The 17,456-nt window shown below is 46.5% G+C and overlaps 1 protein-coding gene across 1 annotated transcript; it reads right to left on the bottom strand.

The window, feature by feature from the left end:
* Positions 1–215: 215 nt before the first annotated feature.
* Positions 216–17,220, bottom strand: LOC133610024 (beta-1,3-galactosyl-O-glycosyl-glycoprotein beta-1,6-N-acetylglucosaminyltransferase 4-like). The gene is made up of 2 exons (XM_061966084.1): positions 17,081–17,220; positions 216–1,959 (listed from the first exon to the last, which is right to left on the bottom strand). Exons 1-2 carry the CDS (start codon positions 17,164–17,166, stop codon positions 714–716), a joined length of 1,332 nt encoding a protein of 443 aa, XP_061822068.1. The 5' UTR covers positions 17,167–17,220; the 3' UTR covers positions 216–713.
* Between the last annotated feature and the right edge of the window lie 236 nt (positions 17,221–17,456).

Below are 17,456 nucleotides of genomic sequence, written 5' to 3'. Positions count from 1 at the left end.
ATAACAGTACTAAAATGAAGGCTAAAAGGGCATTATGGGGCCTTAAAAAAATTAAAAAATATATATATATAAGTAACTAAATAGTTACTTTTCACAGTAACGCATTACTTTTTGGTTTAAGTAACTGAGTTAGTAACTGAGTTACTTTTGAAATAAAGTAACTAGTAACTGTAACTAGTTACTGGTTTTCAGTAACTAACCCAACACTGGTTATATCAAACAGTACCATGTCCGGTTATAAACTTAGCACCGGTTCAAACACTTGGTGGGCAAACAGGCGTATTTGTGGTGGACTTCCTCGAGGTAACGTAACAATTTTCCATGCCAACAATGCAAGCATGCCTGTTAAAATAAAAAAAATTGCATATTTTAAAACGCCAGTTCAATGCTAATTACCTTGAATATGCTACATACATGCTACTGATTAGCATTAGTGATTCCACGCGGCGATTCCAGCGCCTCCAAATTCGGTAGTGAAAAACACAACTCTTGTTTGTAAACAGTAGTATAAAATCTTTGTAGGACTCAACTTTTTCTGAAGGCTCCTGTGATAGTGTTTATTCACCTGGCTCCTCTGTATGTATGTGCATGTGAGTGATGATGAAGGAAATGAGAAAATCAACAGTGGGCTGCAGATTGAGCCCTGTGGGACACCAAAGGAGTCACTTGTGCTTCTTTTGTGGCGTGAAAAAAAGCCTTCAAAGTTGATTTCTTTAGTCACAAATGGACGTTGCGTTTGATTGCCTTTGCTGCAGTATCTCCTCCAGGCACTGGTAGGCCACCGGGTCCACGTTGGGGTCAAACTTGTTGGCGAACCAACAGCCGCTGTCGAGCAACCAGCGCACTTCGGCCGCGCCGTAGATGCAAACGCCGCGAACGTGTTTCCCCGTGCAGGGCGGGTAAGAGAGCTTCTTCTCGTGGGATTGCCACTTGACCGCACGGGTCTTGCTCATCAGGTCGGTGATGTCCGGCTCGCCCCTGGGCACCTCGCCCGGTGCGCCCGGCAGTCTCACCAGTGTGGCCCAGAAGTGTTCGTCGGGCGAGTACGTGTCCTTACACCAGGCCAGAAAGTCTTTGACCACGACGGAGGAGTTGATGTAGACAACGAAGTCACGCGAGAGCACGAAGTAGGCGCTGCCAGTGAACATCTGGATGCCGTGAGGCGGGGCGCTCTTGGACAGCCACGTTCTCTGTGGCAGATTCCAGTTCTTCTGCTTGTGGTGGTAGGTGAACCTCCACTTCTTGACCTCGCTGGGTCGGCACGTCTCCAGCATGTTGGCGCCTCCAAGGCCGGCCAGCTCTGACACCAGCTCCATGTTGGTCCTCAAGGGGAAGTCCTGCCCGCAGAGGTTGATGACGTACTTCCAGGGGACGTCCACCTCCAGGAGGTCGGAGAGGCAGTTGAGGTCGGCTTGCAGGCGACTGATGCCGGCGTAAATGACGTACTCGCGCTTGGAGGCGATGAAGACGTTGGGCAAGCAGCGAGCTAAACCTTCCATCGCCGACCCAAACGTAGCGGGGGACTTTTGGTCGTAGTGGATGCAGAAGACGTTACTCGGCGAGTACAGCGCCCTGATCAGCCGCTCCACCATCCAGGCGGACTTGTGCACCACTAGCGAGTACGCCAGTTGGAAGTGTCTCTCCTGCTTGGTGGCGCACACCTCGTCGTAGCCTCTGAGCCGAAGGAAGAGCGAGCAGTCGGCCGTGAGGTCGCGCAGGGTCTCGTCCCGGTCCTCCGCGACTTCCTTCCTCCTGATCACCAGCGACCTATCCAACTCCACCGGGTCCAGGTCGTACACGGCCGGGCAGCTCACGTTGTACTTGCAGAACGTCGGGGCGCGGCACGGCAGCGGGCGACGGAGATACTGAGCCACGTAGTTGCAGCCGCACAGGACCCCCAGCAGCGACAGCCAGGGGAGGAACTTCTTTCCTCTCCACAGAGAACATATCACCTTCATTCTGCGAGGAAGGCAGAGTCAAGTGTATGATTGAAAGGAAGCGAAAGTAAAAGGTAAGTAGACTCTACAATTGGCTTATTGTGAACTTGTACAGCAGGTTTGTGAAGTGTGGTTAAGGTGACATCAAACCTGATTGGGGAAAAACCTAAAAATAATCTTATTGTTGATGTAGATGATCATATCTGCTGTACAGATTTACTTTAGAAAAGAGAAGTGTTGGATATTTCTCTTGTTGCCTTATTTGTATTTGACTTGGTTAAATGTTTGAGTAGAATTTTATTTAACAAAACCAGTTTTCTCTTAAGTAATATAAAAGTTTATCAGAGCTCTTTGTCTATTTTATGGAGGGATGTAGTTAATCATAGAACTGGCACCCAATGTTATTCAAAAAGGGTTGATTTTGAATTGAGAACCGGCTTATATAGACTCAGATTTGAATCGTTATCCCTAAGAATCGAATTGAATCTTGTACTACCCAAAGATTCACTGCCCTAAGCCCTGTGTGTGTATATGTATATGTATGTATATATCAGTGACGTGCGGTGAGGTTGATGGCTGGTGAGGCACTGACTTCATCACAGTCAGATTTACAAACATATGAACCCTAAAGAGTATCTTATTCACCATTTGATTGGCAGCAGTTAACGGGTTATGTTTAAAAGCTCATACCAGCATTCTTCCCTGCTTGGCACACAGCATCAAGGGTTGGAATTGGGGGTTAAATCACCGAAAATGATTCCCGGGCGCGGCGCCGCTGCTGCCCACTGCTCCCCTCACCTCCCAGGGGGTGATCAAGGGGATGGGTCAAATGCAGAGGACAAATTTCATTACACCTAGTGTGTGTGTGACAATCATTGCTACTTTAAGTTAACTTTAACTTTACACATACAAACTGTAGCACACAAAAAAGCACATTTAATAAAAAAAACGTTATTATGGTCTTACCTTTACTTATAAATGAAGTCCACAACTAAAGCCCTCACTTCAACTTTCCACGTGAAGATTGAATCTATTTAAAAAAGTGTAACCGAGGGTTTATAAATGTCGCCTATACTGTATGAAACTACAAAATAACAAACACGGAGGCTCCAGTTTACACGAGGACCACTTTATTTACCTTCTTTCAAAAACTTCCGCTCCACTCCAACGTGTCAAAATTCCGCTCTTAGCGCCTTCAAAATAAGAGCTCAAGGCATATACTGTATAACAGCGCATAACAGGAACTTAACATCACAAAGAGGAAAGCCCATAAAGATAGGTTACAAAAGTTATTTAATAAGAAGCCAAAAAGTGCAAAAACAATAATGTTCGTGTTGGAGGAGTTGTGAATTAGGTACACCTGCAGTGTGCAGGTGTACCTAATGTTGTGGCCCTGCAGTCATTCACAACTCCTCCAACACGAACATTATTGTTTTTGCACTTTTTGGCTTCTTATGAAATAACTTTTTAAAATAGATTCAATCTTGCACGTGGAAAGTTTAAGTGTGGGCTTTAGTTGATATAACACTCCCGTCAGGGGTTGCCGTGCATTCTACGGCGGGGGTGCAGGAGGCGAGCCTCAGCCAGTGCGTCTTTTGCAGCCGTTTTATGATCGCTCAGCACAAGAAATACGTTACACACATACAGTTGTTGACAAAATACACTGCACATTACATACCTCAGCTAACTAAACTATGGGAATGTATAATATAGTTCATATAGCAATACAGTCTCACTGCACAGCAGGCCAGCAGTTAGCCGAGTTCGTCCATGTTGAGGCACTGAGTGACGTGCCTCGACTGGCTGCTGTTCACCGCACCGTCTCTTCTCAGTATTTGAACGGCAAATGTGAAAATTCAGCGATTTTGAATAAAAATAATCTAAAACTGGTGAAGTTAAATGGAAAATAACTTTATAGTATAATCACTGGATACATTTAACAATTTAATATATATTTTTTTCTTTTTACATTTTTTTTCCGCCTCACCTGCCTCAAGTGACTGCACGTCACTGGTGTGTATGTATATATATATATATATATATATATATATATATATATATATATATATATATATATATATATATATATATGTATATATATATATATATATATATATATATGTATATATATATATATATATATATATATATATATATATACTGTATATATATATATATATATACTCCTCTCTGAGCTGCCACCTTAACGTGGTAGAGGAGTTTGCGTGTCCCAATGATCCTAGGAGCTATGTTGTCCGGGGGCTTCTATGCCCCCTGGTAGGGTCTCCCAAGGCAAACTGGTCCTAGGTGAGGGATCAGACAAAGAGCAGCTCGAAGACCTCTATGAAGAACACGAACAAGGAACCCAGATTTCCCTCGCCCGGACGCGGGTCACCGGGGCCCTCCTCTGGAGCCAGGCCCGGAGGTGTGGCACGATGGCGAGCGCCTGGTGGCCGGGCCTGTCCCCATGGGGCCCGGCCGGGCACAGCCCGAAGAGGCAACGTGGGTCCCCCCTCCAATGGGCTCACCACCCATAGCAGGGGTCATAGAGGTCGGGTGCGATGTGAGCTGGGCGGAAGCCGAAGGCAGGGCACTTGGCGGTCCGATCCTCGGCTACAGAAGCTAGCTCTTGGGACGTGGAACGTCACCTCGCTGGGGGGGAAGGAGCCTGAGCTAGTGCGTGAGGTGGAGAAGTTCCGGCTGGATATAGTCGGACTCACTTCGACGCACAGCAAGGGCTCTGGAACCAGTTCTCTTGACAGGGGCTGGACTCTCTTCCACTCTGGCGTTGCCAGCAATGAGAGGCGACGGGCTGGGGTGGAAATTCTTGTTTCCCCTCGGCTCAAAGCCTGCACGTTGGAGTTCAACCCGGTGGACGAGAGGGTAGCCTCCCTCCGCCTTCGGGTGGGGGGACGGGTCCTGACTGTTGTTTGCGCTTACGCGCCCAACGGCAGTTCAGATTACCCACCCTTTTTGGATTCACTCGAGGGAGTACTGGAGAGTGCTCCCCCGGGTGATTCCCTCGTTCTACTGGGGGACTTCAACGCTCATGTTGGCAACGACAGTGAAACCTGGAGAGGCGTGATTGGGAAGAATGGCCGCCCGGATCTGAACCCGAGTGGTGTTTTGTTATTGGACTTTTGTGCTCGTCACGGATTGTCAATAACAAACACCATGTTCAAACATAAGGGTGTCCATATGTGCACTTGGCACCAGGACACCCTAGGCCGCAGTTCCATGATCGACTTTGTAGTTGTGTCATCGGATTTGCGGCCTCATGTTTTGGACACTCGGGTGAAGAGAGGGGCGGAGCTTTCTACCGATCACCACCTGGTGGTGAGTTGGCTGCGATGGTGGGGGAGGATGCCGGACAGACCTGGCAGGCCCAAACGCATTGTGAGGGTTTGCTGGGAACGTCTAGCAGAGTCTCCTGTCAGAGAGAGTTTCAATTCCCACCTCCGGAAGAACTTTGAACATGTCACGAGGGAGGCGCTGGACATTGAGTCCGAGTGGACGATGTTCCGTACCTCTGTTGTCGGGGCGGCCGATTGGAGCTGTGGCCGCAGGGTAGTTGGTGCCTGTCGTGGCGGTAATCCTAGAACCCGTTGGTGGACACCGGCGGTGAGGGATGCCGTCAAGCTGAAGAAGGAGTCCTATCGGGTTCTTTTGGCTCATGGGACTCCTGACGCAGCAGACAGGTACCGACAGGCCAAGCGGTGTGCGGCTTCAGCGGTCGCGGAGGCAAAAACTCGGACATGGGAGGAGTTCGGTGAGGCCATGGAAAAAGACTTCCGGACGGCTTCGAAGCAATTCTGGACCACCATCCGCCGCCTCAGGAAGGGGAAGCAGTGCAGTGTCAACACCGTGTATGGTGGGGATGGTGCTCTGTTGACCTCGACTGCGGATGTTGTGGATCGGTGGAGAGAATACTTCGAAGACCTCCTCAATCCTACCAGCACGTCTTCCTATGAGGAAGCAGGGCCTGGGGAATCTGTGGTGGGCTCTCCTATTTCTGGGGCTGAGGTTGCCGAGGTAGTTAAAAAGCTCCTCGGTGGCAAGGCCCCGGGGGTGGATGAGATCCGCCCGGAGTTCCTTAAGGCTCTGGATGCTGTGGGGCTGTCTTGGTTGACAAGACTCTGCAACATCGCGTGGACATCGGGGGCGGTACCTCTGGATTGGCAGACCGGGGTGGTGGTTCCTCTCTTTAAGAAGGGGAACCGGAGGGTGTGTTCCAACTATCGTGGGATCACACTCCTCAGCCTTCCCGGTAAGGTCTATTCAGGTGTACTGGAGAGGAGGCTACGCTGGATAGTCGAACCTCGGATTCAGGAGGAACAGTGTGGTTTTCGTCCTGGTCGTGGAACTGTGGACCAGCTCTATACTCTCGGCAGGGTCCTTGAGGGTGCATGGGAGTTTGCCCAACCAGTCTACATGTGCTTTGTGGACTTGGAGAAGGCATTCGACCGTGTACCCCGGGAAGTCCTGTGGGGAGTGCTCAGAGAGTATGGGGTAACGGACTGTCTTATTGTGGCGGTTCGCTCTCTGTATAATCGGTGTCAGAGCTTGGTCCGCATTGCCGGCAGTAAGTCGGACACGTTTCCAGTGAGGGTTGGACTCCGCCAGGGCTGCCCTTTGTCACCGATTCTGTTCATAACCTTTATGGACAGAATTTCTAGGCGCAGTCAGGGCGTTGAGGGTATCTGGTTTGGTGGCTGCAGGATTAGGTCTCTGCTTTTTGCAGATGATGTGGTCCTGATGGCTTCATCTGGCCAAGATCTTCAGCTCTCACTGGATCGGTTCGCAGCCGAGTGTGAAGCGACTGGGATGAGAATCAGCACCTCCAAATCCGAGTCCATGGTTCTCGCCCGGAAAAGGGTGGAGTGCCATCTCCGGGTTGGGGAGGAGATCTTGCCCCAAGTGGAGGAGTTCAAGTACCTCGGAGTCTTGTTCACGAGTGAGGGAAGAGTGGATCGTGAGATCGACAGGCGGATCGGTGCGGCATCTTCAGTAATGCGGACGCTGTATCGATCCGTTGTGGTGAAGAAGGAGCTGAGCCAGAAGGCAAAGCTCTCGATTTACCGGTCGATCTACGTTCCCATCCTCACCTATGGTCATGAGCTTTGGGTCATGACCGAAAGGACAAGATCACGGGTACAAGCGGCCGAAATGAGTTTCCTCCGCCGGGTGGCGGGGCTCTCCCTTAGAGATAGGGTGAGAAGCTCTGCCATCCGGGGGGAGCTCAAAGTAAAGCCGCTGCTCCTCCATATCGAGAGGAGCCAGATGAGGTGGTTCGGGCATCTGGTCAGGATGCCACCCGAACGCCTCCCTCGGGAGGTGTTTCGGGCACGTCCGACCGGTAGGAGGCCACGGGGAAGACCCAGGACACGTTGGGAAGACTATGTCTCCCGGCTGGCCTGGGAACGCCTCGGGATCCACCGGGAGGAGCTGGACGAAGTGGCTGGGGAGAGGGAAGTCTGGGCTTCCCTGCTTAGGCTGCTGCCCCCGCGACCCGACCTCGGATAAGCGGAAGAAGATGGATGGATGGATGTATGTATATATATATATATATATACATATATATATATATATATATATATATATATATATATATATATATATATATATATATATATATATACAGGCCAAAAGTTTGAACACACCTTCTCATTTCAATGTGTTTTCTTTATTTTCATGACTATCTACATCAGGGGTCACCAACCTTCAAGAAACCAAGAGCTACTTCTTGGGTACAGTTTAATGCAAAGGGCTACCAGTTTGATACACACTTAAAGGGGAACATTATCACCAGACCTATGTAAGCGTCAATATATACCTTGATGTTGCAGAAAAAAGACCATATATTTTTTTAACCGATTTCCGAACTCTAAATGGGTGAATGTTGGCGAATTAAACGCCTTTCTATTATTCGCGTTACGTTGTGACGTCACATCGGGAAGCAATCCGCCATTTTCTCACTTTCGTCGGTGTGTTGTCGGAGGGTGTAACAACACGAACAGGGACGGATTCAAGTTGCACCAGTGGCCCAAAGATGCGAAAGTGGCAAGAAATTGGACGAAATTTGTTCAAAATACGAGGCTGTGGGAAAAGCCGACGAAATGGTCAGTCGTTTGTTCCGCACACTTTACCGACGAAAGCTATGCTACGATAGAGATGGCAAGAATGTGTGGATATCCTGCGACACTCAAAGCAGATGCTGACATCAACTCCAAAACTGGACAGATCAGCTTTCAGGAAAAGAGAGTGGATGAGGGTATGTCTACAGAATATATTAATTGATGAAAACTTTATTCATTACTCGCGGTTTTACGTAAATTATTATACATAAACTGTGTTTACCAATAATTTAGCTTAAAAACATTTATTTTTTTCAATCATTCGAGTACATTCTTGTGTAATGCAGTATTTTGTGTCTATTTAGGTATGGTTAACCTGAGTGCTGAAATCGTGGAAAAATATATGTTCTTAGCGCGCCTGAAATGGGCTGTCTGCACTCTCAAAGTACATGTTGTTGCCAAATGTATTTCATATGCTGTAAACCTAGTTAAATAAATAATAATGATAAATGGGTTGTACTTGTATAGCGCTTTTCTACCTTCAAGGTACTCAAAGCGCTTTGACACTACTTCCACATTTACCCATTCACACACACATTCACACACTGATGGAGGGAGCTGCCATGCAAGGCGCTAACCAGCACCCATCAGGAGCAAGGGTGAAATGTCTTGCTCAGGACACAACGGACATGACGAGGTTGGTACTAGGTGGGGATTGAACCAGGGACCCTCGGGTCGCGCACGGCCATTCTTCCACTGCGCCACGCCGTCCCTTTTCATAGTTCATAGTTGTTAGTTTCCTTTAATGCCAAACAAACACATACCAATCGTTGGTTAGAAGGCGATCGCCGAATTCGTCCTCGCTTTCTCCCGTGTCGCTGGCTGTCGTGTCGTTTTCGTCGGTTTCGCTTGCATACGGTTCAAACCGATATGGCTCAATAGCTTCAGTTTCTTCTTCAATTTCGTTTTCGCTACCTGCCTCCACACTACAACCATCCGTTTCAATACATGCGTAATCTGTTGAATCGCTTAAGCCGCTGAAATCCGAGTCTGAATCCGAGCTAATGTCGCTATAGCTTGCTGTTCTTTCCGCCATGTTTGTTTGTGTTGGCTTCACTATGTGACGTCACAGGAAAATGGACGGGTGTTTATAACGATGGTTAAAATCAGGCACTTTGAAGCTTTTTTTAGGGATATTGCGTGATGGGTAAAATTTTGAAAAAAACTTCGAAAAATAAAATAAGCCACTGGGAACTGATTTTTAATGGTTTTAACCCTTCTGAAATTGTGATAATGTTCCCCTTTAAATAAATTGCCAGAAATAGCCAATTTGCTCAATGTAACTTTAACTCTATGTTATTATTAATTATTAATGATATTTATCTTTGTGGAAACACTGATCATCTTAATGATTTCTCACAATACATATATATAGAAACAGATAAATATCAATATGCAACACTTTATTTTTATATTTTCTCTAAGTGCACATTTTTCAAATTGAACATTTTCAAATGATCACTTCTAAGACAGTCTTGTCACTAACATTTTTTAACAAATCATGAATTACTTTGCACCATGTTTGTACAAATAATAACTCATGTCAAATACAAAAGTCAACTCTCAAATTTTTTAAATAAATCATGTCACACTTTGAACTGGACACCAAATCTGTTATCTGTTTCTTTGTCAGTTAGTGGGAAGCCTGGCATTGCATGCTGTTAAAGGGGAACATTATCACAATTTCAGAATTGTTAAAACCATTAAAAATCAGACCTGGGGATAAGTTGATTGGCAACTCTAAATTGGCCCTAGTGTGTGGATGTGAGTGTGAATGTTGTCTGTCTATCTGTGTTGGCCCTGCAATGAGGTGGCGACTTGTCCAGGGTGTACCCCGCCTTCCGCCCGATTGTAGCTGAGATAGGCTCCAGCGCCCCCCGCGACCCCCAAAGGGAATAAGCGGTAGGAAATGGATGGATGGATTAAAAATCAGTTCCCAGTGGCTTATTATATTTTTCGAAGTTTTTTTCAAAATTGTACCCATCACGCAATATCCCTAAAAAAAGCTTCAAAGTGCCTGATTTTAACCATCGTTATATACACCCGTCCATTTTCCTGTGACGTCACATAGTGAAGCCAACACAAACAAACATGGCGAATAGAACAGCAAGCTATAGCAACATTAGCTCGGATTCAGACTCGGATTTCAGCGGCTTAAGCGATTCAACAGATTACGCATGTATTGAAACGGATGGTTGTAGTGTGGAGGCAGGTAGCGAAAACGAAATTGAAGAAGAAACTGAAGCTATTGAGCCATATCGGTTTGAACCGTATGCAAACGAAACCAACGAAAACGACACGGCAGCCAGCGACACGGGAGAAAGCGAGGACGAATTCGGCGATCGCCTTCTAACCAACGATTGGTATGTGTTTGTTTGGCATTAAAGGAAACTAACAACTATGAACTAGGTTTACAGCATATGAAATACATTTGGCACCAACATGCACTTTGAGAGTGCAGACAGCCCAGTTTTCATCAATTAATATATTCTGTAGACATACCCTCATCCGCGCTCTTTTCCTGAAAGCTGATCAGTCCAGTTTTGGAGTTGATGTCAGCAGGCCAGGGAAGCTAGGGTCGATATTCTTGATCATCTTCGGTGGCATAAGGGACGGTGTGAGCCAAGACATCCAGGGGGGTTTAGCTCGCTCGTCTGCGGGAACAAACTGCCGCCATTGCTTGCCGTGCTACCGAGGTCCTTTGTCCCTGAATTGCTCACACACTCCGGCAGATTCAATGGGGGTCTGGCGGCAGATTTCTTTGACTTTATCGTTGGAAATGCATCTGCTTTGAGTGTCGCAGGATATCCACACATTCTTGCCATCTGTGTCGTAGCATAGCTTTCGTTGGTAAAGTGTGCGGAACAAACGTCCAATTTCTTGCCACTTTCGCATCTTTGGGCCACTGGTGCAACTTGAATCCGTTCCTGTTCGTGTTGTTACACCCTCCGACAACACACCGACGAGGCATGATGTCTCCAAGGTACGGAAAACAGTCGAAAAAACGGAAAATAACAGAGCTGATTTGACTCGGTGTTTGAGAAAATGGCGGATTGCTTCCCGATGTGACGCGTCATCGCTCCGAGGGCGAATATTAGAAAGGCGTTTAATTCGCCAAAATTCACCCATTTAGAGTTCGGAATACGGTTAAAAAAAATATATGGTCTTTTTTCTGCAACATCAAGGTATATATTGACGCTTACATAGGTCTGGTGATAATGTTCCCCTTTAACTAGTGTGTTGTACTCTGGTGTGTAACTTGACACTGCAACTCTGAGTGAGTCTTGCAGATGTGCATCAGTGAGGTGTGTTCTGTGTTTGTTCTGGATGAAGTTCATGCCAGAAAAGGCTGATTCACAAAGATAAGGTGAACCAAACAGACTTGCAACCGTCATAGCTGCTGCGCATACACCACTCTACTTTTCTGTGTCAACAAGGCACCAAAAGTTTGGTGGAGGTCATTTTGCAGTGTGACAATTTCAATCTCCACCTGTTCAGCATCCAGGCTGAATGTTGCACTTAACTGCTCAGCAATGCATGATATGTCCACGTTCATGAAAGGATTAGAAATGAACGACACGCATGGCTCAAGCTGATCCAGGCCACAAAACCTGTTCTCAAACTCTTGCCCAACTCTGTTTATGACCTGAGAGTACTTTTCTGCAACTTTGTCAAAAGCCTCAGATTCTACAGATTTTCTAGATTTGCCAGAATATTTTTTTTGAATTTTAATCATAATAAGTTTGAACAAATATTTCACAAATATTCTTCGTCGAAAAAACAGAAGCTAAAATGAAGAATTAAATTTAAATTTATTTATTATTCTTTACAATAATAAAAAATTTTTTTACTTGAACATTGATTTAAATTATCAGAGGAAGGAATTTAAAAGGTATACCGGTATGTGTTTAAAAATCCTAAAATCATTTTTAAGGTTGTATTTTTTCTCTAAAACATACTTGCCAACCCTCCCGAATTTTCCGGGGGACTCCCGAAATTCAGCGCCTCTCCCCAAAACCTCCCGGGACAAATATTCTCCCGAAAATCTCCCGATTTTCAGCCGGAGCTGGAAGCCACGCCCCCTCCTTCACGACGGGAGGACAACAGGGTGACAAGAACTAAATCATCCAGACTAGAGATAAATTGTATTATTATGTTTATTTTACCTAAAAATAAATATATTTATTAATTAAAATAAAAAAAAAACTAAATACATTTTTACTATATTTTGCTAAAAACATCAAAATTAATTGTATTTTTATTTGTATTTTTTTGTGACTCCTTATTACATCCAGCCATAGAATTATACATTCAAATAAACATATTTGAAATAATTGATTTTAAATTATCATAATAATTCATTTGAAATGACCATATTTAATTATTAAAATAATTGCTTGTTAATCAACAACTTTAGCATTTTATTCATTACATTTTGAAACTCTCAGAAGCCAAGTTATGTTATATTCCTTAATATTTATTTATGCAAGTTTGAAGTATCAATCATCTAAACACAGTTTTGTTTGCATATTTTCAGGATGTAGATATATATTTATATATATATATATATATATATATATATATATATATATATATATATATATATATATGTATGTATGTATGAAATACTTGACTTGGTGAATTCTAGCTGTCAATATACTCCTCCCCTCTTAACCACGCCCCCACCCCCCACCTCCCGAAATCGGAGGTCTCAAGGTTGGCAAGTATGCTCTAAAATTGTCTTTCTGAAAGTTATAAGAAGCAAAGTAAAAAAATGTATGAATTTATTTAAACAAGTGAAGACCAAGTCTTTAAAATACTTTCTTGGATTTTCAAATTCTATTTGAGTTTTTGTCTCTCTTAGAATTAAAAATGTCGAGCAAAGCGAGACCAGCTTGCTAGTAAATAAATACAATTTAAAAAATAGAGGCAGCTCACTGGTAAGTGCTGCTATTTGAGCTATTTTTACAACAGGCCAGCGGGCGACTCATCTGGTCCTTACGGGCTATCTGGTGCCCGCGGGCACCGCGTTGGTGACCCCTGATCTACATTGTAGATTGTCACTGAAGGCATACAAACTATGACACCTGTGAAGTGAAACCCCTTTCAGATGACTTGAAGCTCATCGAGTGAATGCCAAGAGTGTGCAAAGCAGTAATCAGAGCAAAGGGTGGCTATTTTGAAGAAACTAGAATATAAGACATGTTTTCAGTTATTTCACCTTTTTTTGTTATGTACATAACTCCACATGCATTCATTCGTAGTTTTGATGCCTTCAGTGACATTCTACAATATATATATATATATATATATATATATATAAATACTCCTTTCTGAGCTGCCATCTTATCGTGGTAGAGGAGTCCCTAGGGGCTATGTTGTCTGGGGGATCCTATTCCCCCTGGTAGGGTCTCCCAAGACAAACAGGTCCTAGGTGAGGGATCAGACAAGGAGCAGCTCGAAGACCTTAATGAAGAATAAAAATCAAGGACTTGGATATCCCTCGCCCGGACACGGGTCACCGGGGCGGGGCTCCCCCCTGGAGCCAGGCCCGGAAGTGGGGCACGATGGCGAGCGCCTGGTGGCCGGGCCTGTCCCCATTGGGCCCAGCCGGGCACAGCCCGAAGAGGCAACGTGGGTCCCCCCTCCAATGGGCTCACCACTCATAGGAGGGGCCATAGAGGTCGGGTGCAATGTGAGCTGGGCGGTAGCCGAAGGCAGGACACTTGGCGGTCCAATCCTCGACTACATAAGCTAGCTCTTGGGACGTGGAACATCACCTCGCTGGGGGAAGGAGCCAGAGCTGGTGCGCGAGGTGGAGAGGTTCCGGCTAGATATAGCCGGACTCACTTCGACGCACAGCAAGGGCTCTGGAACCAGTTCTCTCGAGAGGGGCTGGACTCTCTTCCACTTTGACGTTGCAAGCAATGAGAGGCGATGGGCTGGGGTGGCAATTCTTGTTGCCACCCGGCTCAAAGCCTGCACGTTGGACTTTAACCCAGTAGACGAGAGGGTAGCTTCCCTCCGGAGGACGGGTCCTGACTGTTGTTTGTGCTTACGCACCAAACAGCAGCTCAGAGTACCCACCCTTTTTGGATTCCCTTGAGGGAGTACTGGAGAGTTCTCCCTCGAGTGATTCCCTTGTTCTGCTGGGTGACTTCAACATTCATGTTGGCAACGACAGTGAAACCTGGAGAGGCGTGATTGGGAAGAATGTCCGCCCGGATCTGAACCTGAGTGGTGTTTTGTTATTGGACTTTTGTGCTCGTCACGGATTGTCCATAATAAACACCATGTTCAAACATAAGAGTGTCCATATGTGCACTTGGCACCAGGGCACCCTCGGCCGCAGTTCCATGATCGACTTTGTAGTTGTGTCATTGGATTTGTGGTCTTATGTTTTGGACACTCGGGTGAAGAGAGGGGCGGAGCTTTCTACCGATCACCACCTGGTGGTGAGTTGCATCCGATGGTGGGGGAGGATGCCGGACAGACCTGGCAGGCCCAAACGCATTGTGAAGGTCTGCTGGGAACGTCCTAGTAGAGTCTCCTGTCAGAGAGAGTTTCAATTCCCACCTCCGGAAGAACTTTGAACATGTCACGAGGGAGGCACTGGATATTGAGTCAGAGTGGACCATATTCCGTGCCTCTATTGTTGAGGCGGCCGATTGGAGCTGTGGCCGCAAGGTGGTTGGTGCCTGTCGTGGCGGTAATCCTAGAACCCGCTTGTGGACACCAGCGGTGAGGAATGCCGTCAAGCTGAAGAAAGAGTCCTATCGGGTCCTTTTGGCTCATGGGACTCCAGAGGCAGCTGACAGGTACCAACAGGCCAAGCGGTGTGCGGCTTCAGCGGTCGCGGAGGTAAAAACTCGGACATGAGAGGAGTTCGGGGAAGCCATGGTAAACGACTTCCGGATGGCTTCGAAGCGATTCTGGACCACCATCCGCCGCCTCAGGAGGGGGAAGCAGTGCACTGTCAACACCATGTATGGTGATGATAGTGTTCTGCTGACCTCAACTGCGGATGATGTGAGGGAATACTTCAAAGACCTCCTCAATCCCACCAACATGTCTTCCTATAAGGAAGCAGTGCCTGGGGAATTTGTGGTGGGCTCTCCTATCTCTAGGGCTGAGGTAGTTAAAGAGATCCTCGGTGGCAAGGCCCCGGGGGGTGGATGAAAACCGCCCGGAGTTCCTTAAGGCTCTGGATGCTGTGGGGCTGTCTTGGTTGACAAGACTCTGTAGCATTGCGTGGACATTGGGGGCGGTACTTCTGGATTGGCAGACCAGGGTGGTGGTTCCTCTCTTTAAGAAGGGGAACGAGAGGGTGTGTTCCAACTATCGTGGGATCACACTCATCAGCCTTCCCGGTAAGGTCTATTCAGGTGTACTATAGAGGAGGCTATGCCGAATAGTCAAACCTCGGATTCAGGAGGAACAGTGTGGTTTTTGTCCTGGTCGTAGAACGGTGGACCAGCTCTATACTCTCGGCAGGGTCCTGAGGGTGCATAGGAGTTTGGCCAACCGGTCTACATGTGTTTTATGGACTTGGAGAAGGCATTTGACCGTGTCCCCCGGGAAGTCCTGTTGGGAGTGCTCAGAGAGTATGGGGTATCGGACTGTCTGATTGTGCCGGTCCGCTCCCTGTATGATCAGTCAGAGCTTGGTTCGCATTGCCGGCAGTAAGTCGGAGCCGTTTCCAGTGAGGGTTGGACTCCGCCAAGGCTGCCCTTTGTCACCGATTCTGTTCATAATTTTTATGGACAGAATTTCTAGGCGCAGTCAGGGTGTTGAGGGGATCCAGTTTGGTGGCTGCAGGATTAGGTCTCTGCTTTTTGCAGAAGATGTGGTCCTGATGGCTTCATCTGGCCAAGATCTTCAGCTCTCACTGGATCGGTTCGCAGCCGAGTGTAAAGCGACTGGGATGAGAATCAGCACCTCCAAGTCTGAGTCCATGGTTCTCGCCCGGAAAAGGGTGGAGTGCCATCTCCGGGTTGGGGAACAGATCTTTCCCCATGTAGAAGAGTTCAAGTACCTCTGAGTCTTGTTCACGAGTGAGGGAAGAGTGGATTGTGAGATCGACAGGCGGATCGGTGCGGTGTCTTCAGTAATGCAGATGCTGTATCGATCCATTGTGGTGAAGAAGGAGCTGAGCCGAAAGGCAAAGCTCTCAATTTTTCGGTCGATCCACGTTCCCATCTTCACCTATAGTCATGAGCTTTGGGTTATGACCAAAAGGACAAGATCACGGGTACAAGCGGCCGAAATGAGTTTCCTCCGCCGAGTGGCTGGGCTCTCCCTTAGAGATAGGGTGAGAAGCTCTGTCATCCGGGAGGAGCTCAAAGTAAAGCTGCTGCTCCTCCACATCGAGAGGAGCCAGATTAGGTGGTTCAGGCATCTGGTCAGGATGCCACCCGAACGCCACCCTAGGGAGGTGCTTAGGACATGTCTAACTGGTAGGAGGCTACGGGGAAGACCCAGTAGACGTTGGGAAGACTATGTCTCCCGGCTGGCCTGGGGACGCTTCAGGATCCCCGGGGAGGAGCTGGACAAAGAAGGTTGAGAAGATGGAAGTCTGGACTTCCCTGCTTAGGCTGATGCCCCCGTGATGTATGTATATGTATATGGATGTGTAAGATGTGTAATATATATATATATATATATATATATATATATATATATACATACATACACGTGTGTGTACGTGTATATGCGTATCTATATACATACGTGTATATGTATAGGTGTGTATATATATATATATATATGTATGTATATATATATATGTATGTATATATATATGTGTATATATGTATGTATATATGTATATATTAGGGCTGTCAAAGTTAATGCGATAATAACGCGTTAACTATACATTTTTTAATGGCCGATTAACTCGCACACGTTCTTTTTCGACCCTCTGGTCGTGCCGTAGCTGGGGAACTTGGCTGCAGTTCAGTTGCTACTGATGAGCCACAAGCAAGTAGAAATGGACAAAGGAAAGTCTACCTTATGCAAATATCAGGTTCAAAGCCATGGTGAGTTTGTTCTCCCGACAAGAAAGGACTATTTTTCGCCGTGAGAAGAGGCGACATCCCTGCAGCAAACGCCTGCTCCGCGTGTCGTTCAGAGGTGGGTGCTGCTTCAGTTCCGTGTTCAGATTATGGTTAAGGTGCAGTAATAACACAACATTTAAAGATTGTGACTGTGAAGATTTAGTAAGTAAGATGTCATAAAAGCTTAACAGAAATGAAAGAATGTTGGCAGGACTTTGAAATGACACTTTTTTTTTTATTGCAAACAGTCAATCCGACATCAAAACATGGCAAGACACTTTCTTAAACCAATCACACACTTTTCCGGCTTCAAAATAAAAGCGCTACGC

This window comes from Nerophis lumbriciformis, linkage group LG11, assembly GCF_033978685.3.
Source record: "Nerophis lumbriciformis linkage group LG11, RoL_Nlum_v2.1, whole genome shotgun sequence".
NCBI lineage: Eukaryota > Metazoa > Chordata > Actinopteri > Syngnathiformes > Syngnathidae > Nerophis > Nerophis lumbriciformis.
This window is presented reverse-complemented; position numbering and strand designations above follow the sequence as displayed.